The sequence below is a fragment of the Sinohyriopsis cumingii genome, chromosome 12 (assembly GCF_028554795.1).
Source record: "Sinohyriopsis cumingii isolate HCF-2022 chromosome 12, ASM2855479v2, whole genome shotgun sequence".
NCBI classification, from domain to species: Eukaryota; Metazoa; Mollusca; class Bivalvia; order Unionida; family Unionidae; genus Sinohyriopsis; species Sinohyriopsis cumingii.
This window is the reverse complement of record NC_142972.1, coordinates 108,723,807-108,736,136: the sequence shown is the minus strand read 5'-3', so window position 1 is coordinate 108,736,136 and position 12,330 is coordinate 108,723,807. Positions and strand designations below refer to the sequence as shown.

The following is a 12,330-nucleotide window of genomic DNA, read 5'->3' as shown; positions in this document are numbered from 1 at the left end:
GCTGCACTAATGGTCAGACACTTAGACAGCTTTCACTTTATAACCTGTATAAATCAAGTGTACCAAAATAGTAATAATTTTCATTCAAATTGCTAAACACTTTCATCATTGACTGAAATATGCCTCTTACAAAATAAGCAAAATTTCAAAGGAGATGCTAAAGTAATATTAATGGGTTTTTATAGAAAATGGCATGCTGATGAATAGACAGGGTTCTCGGTTTTGGCAATGCACCAGCTTACCTTTTTAGCCAATTATCATTTGATGTGTGGTCAGTTAGGATTAAGATTCACCTGTCAACCACTTTCAGGTAGTTTCCTGTGTCTTATAGACAACTGTGTCATGATGAAGAGAATTTTGTTTAAAAATGGAAACCATATTCAGACTGGAGGAATGGGTGACGGTTCAATACATATTAGGTTAAGCTAGCATCATACAAAACGCAAACTATGTACAGTGACATACATATTTGTAATGAAAATTCATACTGATAACTTGGAACATCTTTATTCATTTAAACATTTCTTCAATAACATTGAACGAGATTAACAAATCAGAGATTCATTTACTTGAGCAAGAAACTTGGCAGCAATGAAATAATCAGCAGGAAGAAATGAGTGGAAAGTTTGTACAAATTTGGGAGCCAAGCTATGACCATGTTTTGTCCAAATTAGTGTATACTGTTATTCACTGTATCAACACTATCATATGTATCATTATTTAAGCCAAGACAAATTGCAACAATGTCATTTTACATACAATGTCACCCAGAGTTCAGTCTTCAGCGATGCGATTAGTTAAGCGTGAAGGTCATAATATAATCATCGTATCATTTCAAGCTGTCCGTTACAGCAATAAATAAAAAACGCAGGTATCGGTAACATGGTTGTTGAGGTGAAGGCAGCAGATGACTGGCCATCTGAAGGTCAAAGGGTGATGGTATTAATTTGGAATAAAAATCAAATATAAACTCCAAATTATTAAAATAAAATCATGTCACGTGTATATATATATATATACGATTTATTAACAAATAGAGATAAACAGTTTTAGTAATATTAGTATTATGTATAATACACGCTTATTAGAAGAAAAGAAAATAAATTACACAAAAAAAAAAAAAAAAAAATTGCAAAAATCAATGTAAACAACATAAACACTAGTATAATCTTTATAGCTGTTAAAGTGGTTATCAGAACTCAATTTATTTAATAAAAATATAATAAAAATATGGTGTGCATTACGGTTACTATCAAGTATTTTATAAATAATTAATCATATTATATTGATAATTAATTACAAATTCAATTTCATTTTTAAAGAATTAATAAACTTATTTTTATGTTATTAGATTATACTTTTACCAATTAAGATTTTCTGCAAAGTAAAATAATATGAAATATTCATATCTAATTGTAAACAGGGGACATAATTCAGAAAAAAAAAAAAAAAAAATTAAAAGTTAATAAAAAATTACTAAATGTCATATAGTGTTTTTGAATTTAGACCTTTTGGATATACCGTATTAAGACGGTGAATCCAATAGGTTTCCTTTAGTAGACGTTCCATTTCAGAATCAGCTTTAACAATAGGTTGGAAGGAGAAATCTTGCAATGTATGGGAATTTTTGTTAAAATGTGCAGCAACATGAGATGAAAATGATTGATCGATATAATTTTTTATATCTGATCTATGTTGGTTCATACGTTTAGATATTTGTTGACTGGTTTGTCCAACATATTGGATGCCACATTTTTTGCACGTTATCAAATAAATAACATTTGATGTTGCACAATTAATGTCACAACGCATATTAAAAATTTCTTTCGTATTATTACTATTGAAAGAAGTATGTATATATCTATACACACTTGACAATACTTGCTGTATATATGTACACACACACACACACACACATATATATTTTTTATATATATATATATATATATATATATATATATATATATATATATATATATATATATATATATATATTTTTTGCTTAAGTGATCAAGATTTTACATTTTATTACCTTTATCTCTGAAACAGTTGGATTGCAGAATTTACCAGGTAGACCACTATACAGACCGGCTCGCCCTGCAGCTACACATCACACAATCATCAGTTCCAATGACAATATGCATGCAGTCACCGGCCAGAGCACCACCCAACTTCAGGTCACTATATCTGAAACACAGAACCATGTGCCTGGATCTTCAGTTGCTGCCAATGTACGTCCTCGGTCGGCAAGACCATAACATTTTATCACACCCAATATGTATTTTAATACATGTGGGGCATATTTGATTGGTGTATGTTCTGGGTAGGCTTACCGTACATCCCCACCAGGACTGTGCATCTTTGGTATATTCTTTATGTTTTGGGGTATGCCAAGCAATAAAAAGGATGTTAACGTTGCAAATTTGGGATGCATTATCTGTGCTGGCTGAATATTTAATGGAACCCCATAAGTGACCTAGTTATGGTACACAATAAAATAGTTGTGGGATGTAGTGATATTGCCCATATTATTTTGCTGTTATTCTGCATTTCTTCTGTATAAGGATGGCCATATGAGTTGTGTGAGTCCACAGAGTTGTGTGAAGTCCACAGTTTTGTGAAGTCCATTGACAAATGTGACTGCTCATGTTTAATAATTGATTTAGAATTGTACAAAAGACAGGTCTTGCATTTGCCCTGTTGTCAAATTTATAAAAAAATAACTTCTGTATGTAGATGTAATTTTTATTCAACATAGCCTGCAAGACTTCTCTGTACTTTGTATTTGGGTGGATTGTATTTGGCAAAGTAGCTATATACAGCTTACATATGTCACCCTGTTTCACGATGTTTTGGTCATTGACAATTTCTCTACCGATTGCTTGGAAAACTTCTCTTCTGCTTGAACATTTTTTTTCTCATTTCCACTCCAACAGAACACTGGATATTGAACATATTTCTTACAACATTGGCCATGGAAATATGCCTCTGGAGCAAACAAATCATATCCTTGTATTTTGGTGAGAAGTTTCTCACCGCCTCCCATATATTTGAAGGACTGATTTCTATCCATCATATTCAAATATTGAAGTTTGTTTTGTTTTCCATACAACCTTCTGTTTATTTTCCTTCATTCTTCTTTGTTTTAATATGTATAATCTGGATTGAAACAAATCTTATCTTTCATCAGAAGATCATCATGAAGTTCAATGTGCTGATGCAAGTTCTGACAAGATGGTTGATGATTTCAACTTAGACAGGTTCATTGCAAATTTCTGGTAATATTATCAATGGTATCCGTGTTCCTCTGTATTCATGAGCTACTTGTTCAACAGCATCCTCTCTTCTGTGCCCAAGGTTCGTCAACTTTTTTTAAACTTCTAGCTTTTATCTTCAGGCTGCTATTTTGTTTGGACAAAGATCTGAATGATTCTGTTTGATCTGTGAAGTTGAACCTCAATTTTCTTCTGTGTCCATTGCAAATAACTATCAAAATCTAATTACCATTATTAGTATTAATTACCATTATTAATACTTATTACCATTACTAGTACTTATTACCATTACATTACTAGTACTATACTAATTACCATTACTTGTACTTATTACCATAACTAGTACTTATTACCATTACTAGTACTTATTACCATTACTAGTACAGTGGGACCCCGCTATAACACAGTAGTTGGGTGCCATAGAATCCGACCGTGTTATGAACCGAACCGTGTTATATGCAACCAACTCAGTTAGCTGAAGAAAATGTACCCCCTCCCTCCGAAATTTTTTAAAAAAAAATGGGGGGTGGAGGAATACTTGCGGGCTAAGATACGTGTTTCGTCGGCACATTTGCTATCTTGAATTAATGCATATTAAATGAGAAACCTGTAGTGAAAAGAGAGAAGACATCATACTTTATTTAGAGAACCATGAATTGGTACATATACATGAATACTGTTTATATATAAATGTCTAATGTATAGCATGATCAGAGTATCAATGCAGTGTACTCACCTGCGAACCCCATCATATACAATGAATCCACAATACAAGTGATCCCATCAAAAATATGCATACACAGCTTTAAAATATTCATTAATTTTGTAACAGGTCATATTGGTCTGAATTCAGTGGAAAAACATAGCACAATCACGTAACGAATGACGAAGCACATTTACTTTGAAGTACGTTTGAAGTCAGTAATAGTTAGTTTGCGTTTTAAGCCGCCATTGGCATAAACTTTTTCCCTACAGAAAGGAAACTTTCACAGCACAGTTAAAGTGTTCCAGTCATGTTGGAAAATGCAAAAATCCATCAGATTCCATCACTTTTATTTAAGTTTGGTACTGACTTCCTTTGAAGAAAACTTCTTTGCTGTTATTGAAAGATTTTAGTCCGCTTTCTTTGATGAAGGCTGCATGCGCTTTTGAAGTCGCCACTAAAGTACAGCTTTGGAGAACCAAACAAATGCCCATTTCTTATTGTGGCGGCAACATCAAATAATTGTATTGTATGATTGAGACGGGGATTTTTTCCATTCGCTGAGTACGTTTTCATAAGAGTCCGTGCTTCAAAGGTAATCTGTTTCCCTTGAAATTTTAGCAAACTGTTTTATCTGGATACATTTTTAAAAGGAATTGGCCATCGTTTAGACTATTCTAGTTACTGTCCCTCCATGCCTACTGAATAAACCAATAAGAATTAAAAAAAATTTTTTTTAACATTTGTGGTAGCAGTGTGATGCTGCCTTCTACGCATGCGTCTGAAAATTAAGAAAGGGTCAACGGAAGATAGAGACGCAGGTGTTCTGACAACATGGATTATTACAGAAAACGTGAGTGTTCTGAAGGATTTAATTCTGAGAGAAAAGAAGAGGAATTTTACTTACCATCCACACACAAATGCGTCTTTGTAAATATATTAATTTCTAGCGAGCGGCCAAAAATCCGATGAAAGACAGTTTATCTCTGTTACCAGAAATGTCAACAACAAAAAAGCGGATATTTCACAACATACAGAACTCGTGCTAGATGTCAGGATAAGCGGATTATGATATAACAATGCACTGTTTAGATGGTTTGTCAGTATAGACAAAGAATATGTTTATGTAACAATAGATAAATGTCAGTGCATTTTATATCCAGTTTGTGGCTTCCTTTCATGGGGCCTCTGAATTTCTGCACTCCAAACCAATGGTTGTATATAAAAGTTTAAACAGCCAACAATGTCGCCAACAAATAAAAAAAGCCACATGGTATATTTTGCAGCCAATAAGGAAAAACAATCCAAGTTTACGACATTGGCGAAGACCTATGCGATCCCAGAATAAAATTTTTATGCATTTATTTCTTCTTACTTTTAAGAAGAAAGAAAAAGTACTTTTTCGTGTACGAGAAAAATACTTTTTCGTGTATGAGAAAAATACATATAAAATTTCAGGAGCCAAGCCACGATATTCTTGCATTTTTTATTCATACGTGATCTCTATCCCAAAATGATAAACAACTTTTTAGGTTTTTTTCTTCGTACTTTATAAGAATTTGTTTGTTATTTTTGCACAAGAAAAATACATGTATATAAAATTTCGGGAGCCATGCCACGACCACATTATATCCAAATTCACGTTATAACAGAGTGCGTTATAGCAGGGTCCCACTGTACTAATTACCATTACTAGTGCTTATTACCATTACTAGTACCCCTTGTGGGTCCGGGGTTGTAGAATTGGCCCGACGTGCCTCGCTACGTGTTGTAAAAGGCGACTAAGTAGAGGCAACCTGTTTGCCGTGGGTTGCGTCCCGTGTCGGGGGAGGAAAGGATCCTGGTAGTTGAGCAGAGGCTTTCCGATGCAATACACTACTTTGGCCTCTACTTCTTTTAGACGGGTGGTCGGGATGGACCCGGTCTCGACAAATCGGTTGGTCACGCCAAGCCCTAGGAAGTCTTTATTTACTCTCTCACCTACCTTATCTTTCTCCTTGTATCTCTCTTGATACCACCATTGCCCCTATAGACTTTTCCTTTATCTTTGATTGTACTAAGTCTTAGAAGACTTCCTAGAAGGCGGTGGCTTAATGGGTCAATCGGGAGGTAATTTTACCGACCCTAGAAATTGGCGACTTCAGGGTCAATCAAAGGTAATTTTATCAACTGAGTATGGCATCTGTGTATCCCTGGCACTTGAAAAGTGTCCCCTTGTTGGGCTCCTTGGTGGGCGGGGAGCACGGGTGCTGAATTTTAATTTAGCCAAAATGGATATTTCCAAAAAAATCAAAATAAACGTACAAAAACTTTATCTGACTCAGATGACGAGCCATGTAGTGTGGAGTCATTTCCACGCTTCATGGTCATACAATCAAAAGATGCCACAAAACCGCTTACCTCACTGTCTCCGTTTGCGAACGAGAAAACAATTACAGGTTTGATTGGAACACCAAAGAGTGTCAAAAAATGAAATCGGGTTGCCTTCTTGTGGAGTGTGAACGACGAGGTCAGACAGACAGTATCAAGAAAATAAAAACGTTCTTTGATATTCCAGTGACCTCATTCGCTCACACCATACTGAATATGTCCAAAGGCGTGATTCGCTGTCATGACTTGGCTGGAGTCACCGACTCTGATATCATTGAAGGAATGAAAGGTGAAGGTGTCACTGCAGTCTGACGAATATGTATTAAACGTAATAACAATCTGCAGGACACCAACACCATTGTACTCACCTTCAACAGGCCAACTGTACCCACAGTGGTAGAAGTTGGCTTTTTGCAAGTAAAGGTAGAGATTTACATTCCAAACCCCCTTTGGTGTTATAAGTGTCAAAAATATGGCCATCACAAAGACCGCTGCTCAAAAAGCCAAATATGTGGCCGATGCGGAGACAATGCTCATCAGGAATCTGATTGTAGAGCAACTCTGCATTGTGTCAACTGTGGAAAAGAGCTCCATGCCAATTCAGAGGATTGCGATACCTGGAAACAGGAGAAGGAATTTCAGAGGGTAAAATACACAAATAATATTCCCTATCCAGAAGCCAGAAAACTTGTACAGGCAAAAACAGCCCATCCTGACCCATCCTTCTCCACTGTAGTGAAGAGCAATCCTAAAACAATGAAAGATGCTCAAACACAAACAGAAGCACCCAATTCAACACCAAATTCAAACACACCCCCCATTACCAAGCAGAGAAAGACACGGCATCTACTCAGACTACATTTAATAATACCCAACCACCGAAATCACCAAAAAGTAAAAAATCTCATGGAAACAGACAACAAAAGGGATCAGATGACCCCATCAAACTATATAACAGGTTTGTAGACGTTGAGAGCATGGATGCAGAAGAATCTGCTCTATGTGCTCAAGGTAGCTCCAGACCTAAGAACAAAAAATTCACCCCTGTACTTCCTCCAGAGAAATAACCAGATTGCCTCCGCGAAAGGTCTAACTAGGTCCAGAATCTCCAGTATAAACTTATAATGAAGAACACCATCATACAATGGAACTGTAGAGGACTTAAAGCCAACTATCATGATATTCTTCTGCTTATAAACGAACATGATCCTGCAGTACTATGTCTTCAGGAGACATTTTTGAAAGATACAGATAACATCACACTGAAAAACTACTCCCTCTTTAACACCTACTCACAGAATGTTGACAGGGCCTCAGGAGGAGTCTCTGTTATTGTGAACAACTGAGCCCCTCATAGCATCATCCATTTAAACACCAATTCACAAGCCATTGCTGTAAGCGTCACTCTACATCGAGTGATTACATTTTGCTCTATTTACTTACCACCAAATACTAACCTAGTACCAAACGAACTCGACAATCTTGTTCTACAGCTTCCCGCACCCTTTGTTTTACTCGGGGATTTTAATGCCCATAACATTTTATGGGGATCAAATCATATAAGTGACAGAGGTCACAAAGTTGAAGATTTCATTTCTAGACACGATCTGTGTCTATATAACTCCAAAACACCAACATATTTACACCCAGGCACGGGTACATACACATGCATCGATTTGACAATTTGTACTCCTTCGCTGCTTTTGGACTATGAATGGAAGGTCGCTGATGACCTTCACAGCAGCGATCACTTTCCAATCTCCTTGTAAATCATAACTCTACAATTGATGAAGTAATTCCACAATGGAATTTAAAGAAGGCCGACTGGGCCAAGTTTGAAACACTCTGTAAAACTAGGCTGAATGAGGATACAGTTTTAAATGTTAATGATCCTATCAGAACTTATGGAGGCTTTAGACAAGGCCCATGATACTTCTGCTGGGCCTGATGAAATACATTACCAGGTTTTAAAACATCTTCCAGAATCATCTTTAACATCTCTTTTGAAACTCTTCAATGATTTAAGATATCGAAAGAAGCAACAGTAATACCAGTTTCCAAACCCAGTAAAGATAGCGAAGATCCTACCAACTATCGACCTATTGCACTCACAAGCTGCATGTGCAAAACAATGGAACGAATGATCAATTCTTGGCTTGTATGGTACCTGGAAACTAACAATTTAATATCTCCTTTCCAAAGTGGCTTTCATTATGGACGGAGCACCAATGATCATCTGGTTAAACTAGAAACATTCATTCGCGATGCATTTATCAAGAAAGAACATTTAGTAGCGATTTTCTTTGATTTAGAAAAGGTCTATGACACAACATGGAAGTATGGGATACTAAAAGACCTGCATGATCTAGATCTAAAAGTCCGTCTGCCCTCTTTGATATCCAGCTTCCTCTCAGACAGAGAATTCAAGGTATGAGTGGGCTCTACTCTCTCAGATTTGCATGAGCAAGAGATGGGTGTGCCCCAGGGCAGTATTTTATCTGTGACACTTTTCAATATCAAAATTAATAACAGCACCAAGTGTTTGACTCCTGGTGTGGATTGCTCACTATATGTTGATGATTTTCTCATATGTTATTGATCAAAGCACATGCATACAATTGAAAGACAACTACAGCAAAATGTAAACAAGATTCAAAATTGGGCTAGTACAAACGACTTCAAATTCTCAAAATCAGAAACGGTATGCATGCATTTCTGTCGGTTATGACGACACCAAGAAGAACCTAAACTCACGCTGGACAGAACACCTATTCCAGTTGTTGAGGAAACAAAATTTTTAGGTATTATCTTTGACAGAAAACTGACTTTTATTCCGCATCTAAAGAACTTGAAAGCTAAATGCTTAAAAGCACTTGACCTACTTAAAGTAGTAGCGCACACTGACTGGGGTGCCAATAGAAAAGTCATACTCAGCTTATATAGAACGTTTATACGGTCCAGACTGGACTATGGTTGCGTTGTGTATGGTTCAGCCAGAAAATCATATTTGAAAATGCTTGACCCAATTCATCATCAGGGAGTGAGACTGGCTCTGGGAGCATTTAAAACTTCCCCTTGTGAAAGCCTACTAGCTGAAGCGAATGAACCACCGTTATCGCATCGTAAAGAAATGCTTTCCGCACAGTATGCTCTCAAATTAAAATCAAACCCTCAGAATCCTGCTTTTTCGGCTGTTTTTCAACCCAAATACAGAACCTTATATGAAAACAAACCAAACGCCATACCTTCCTTTGGCATTAAAATATCATCCAGCCTTGACAGTTCAAAAATTGATCTTTCTAAAATTCAGAAAACGCCCATCTCTGAAACACCACCCTGGCTACTTAAACAACCAAAAGTACTTTTTACGCTACACGATGGAAAAAAATCAGAGACAAACCCTTTTGTCTTCCACAGCTGTTATCAAGAACTTCTCACCGAATATAAAAACTACACAAGAATTTATACCGATGGCTCAAAAGGATGAGGAAAAGGCTGCTGCAGCCTTCGTTTGTGGAAATCACACAACGCAAGTTCGCTTACCAAATGGAACATCAATTTTTTCAGCCGAAATCAGAGCAGTAGACCTTGCTCTGCAACATATAGCAAGCAACGTATTTTAAACAGTATCATCTTCTCTGACTCACTATCAGTACTTCAGTCACTACACAATAGAAAACTGGAGAATCCATTATTGAAAAACATGCTTGTCAAAAATACCGAGATGAGTGTCTCCCACGATATAATATACTGTTGGTTACCTAGCCATATTGGTATTAAACGTAACGAAAAAGCTGATCATGATGCTGAAATGGCCCTTACTCTAGAACCATCTGATTTTAAAATACTGTATACTGATTTTAAACATAGTGTCAGAAAGTCCTTACGTCAGAAGTGGCCGGCATCATGGAATGATGCTGTAAACAACAAACTTCATGTAATCAAGCCAACTCTAGGAGAATGGACTCCTTCCTACAGAACCATTCGTAGGGAGGAGATAGTCATTGCAAGAATCCGAATTGGTCATACTTATATTACCCACACCCACGTACTAAAAGGTGAAGACCCACCAGAGTGCATTTCTTGCAATGAACCATTCACTGTCAAGCACTTTATGATAGAGTGTTTTGACCTGCAAGCTACGCGCGATCGTTATTACACTGTGCATGACATGAAAGAACTTTTTGATACTATCAACATCACTCGTATTATAGAGTTCCTGAAAGCCGTAAATATTTACTCTAAACTCTGACTTTTATGCTATCACCTTGTGCAGTTTTATGCAATATATATAACGTCCCATTTTATTACCTTTTCATCTTTCTTTATTAACATAGAACATTTACATCTCCCATTGATCGAGAAGCTTTATTTTGCACCGTTACCATCTTACCATTTTTAATTTCAATCATTACTTCTTTTATATCACTGGTCGATATAGGACCTTTTATAATTTTTTAAAAAGATTATACAAATAACATTTTGTTTGGTGCTAAATAGCCTAACAGTGCTGATGTGCCGTTAAAAATCAATGAATGAATCAATCAAACATTACTAGTACTTATTACCATTACTAGTACTAATTACCATCACTAGTACTAATTACCATTACTAGTACTTATTACCATTACTAGTACTAATTATCATTACTAGTACCTATTACCATTACTAGTACTAATTACCATTACTAGTACTTATTACCATTACTAATACTAATTACCATTACTAGTAATAAAAGTACTAAATGCTAAGTTTGTAGAGATAAGTTACAAATTTATTAATTAATGATGCTCACATGCCATAACCTGTCACTGATTTAAAAAAACTTAAAACATGGTAATCATTGTATTGCTCCATTGTAACTTTTTCTGTGTCTCTTTCAAGAAGAAATACACTTTACAAATGTTAGGTGCATGGAGGATCACTTGAATAACATTACATCCACAGTGGCTCAAAAAAGACTTGCAGTAAAATGAATTCCTACAGACTTCTGCCAAGTAGCTACATGGAGAACATTGCCAATACATTCATCAAGGATGTAAATTTAAAGACAAAATTTCGGATAAAAACACCAACTCGCTTCGTATATACATTCACTAGGTATTTTTGAAGCCTTCCTGTGGTGAAATGGCCTTGAGACATTTGGATGATGTTTGTTGTCCAAATATATAGCTCATGTGCACTAATGCTTTGAAAAGAGATGATTTCAAAAGGAGCGATATCACCACATCCCACAACTATCTCACTGTGTACCTAAATAGGCCAATTTGTGGCGCCTTTAAATATTCAGCCAGCAAAGATAATTCATCCAAAATTTGAAAGTTAACGTGTTTTTTCCTTGTTTGGTATACCCAAAAATATAAAAATATACCAAAGAGATAAAGTCCTGGGAGGAATGTATGGTAGGCCTACCTAGCCCATGGACTAATTGCAATATCCTTTTTTGAGGGTACAATTTCTTTTTCCATGAATGTCAAAGGAACATAGACAGGAATGCTGTCCATATTAGTTTGTATGTCTGTCACAACTTAGTGTCCAGAAAGTCATTCATTGCAAGAGAGATGGGTATGCATATTCTGTAACATCATGTCTAGTATATCAGTGAATGGGCCTTTTTTCCTAAAATAGGATTCAAAAGTACACTTAAGGTTTTAATTATTTTCCTCCACTGTTTTGTGAAAATTGGCAGGCATAGTGTCTGCATTTGAGTCCATCAATCAGTCCATCTGTTACTTTTCTGTTTCTGTTCAATAGTTTGACCAATTAAAGTAAGGGATGAAATTTTCGTACATCAGTATTTGAAGGTATGTTGTATGCCCTATTATGGTGATGCCATACATGATATGAAATATTTTATAAAAGACTTAAATCTTTATTAATTCTAAATAGAGGAAACCTTAAAGTAATTTTCAAAAAAACTATTCAAATGGTAATACACATTCAGGAATCTCAACAGACTTTCAAGATGAGGAGTCCAGGACT

The 12,330-nt window shown here is 35.9% G+C and overlaps 1 protein-coding gene across 2 annotated transcripts in view; it reads left to right on the top strand.

The window, feature by feature from the left end:
* Nucleotides 1-12,330, top strand: part of LOC149787230 (uncharacterized) — a 56,993-nt gene that overhangs the window by 2,873 nt on the left and 41,790 nt on the right. For both annotated transcript variants that reach the window (XM_089977730.1, XM_089977729.1), the window contains exon 2: nt 2,050-2,231. In XM_089977730.1, the coding sequence (XP_089833856.1) occupies nt 2,050-2,231 (182 nt within the window). The remainder of the gene's footprint in view (nt 1-2,049; nt 2,232-12,330) is intronic.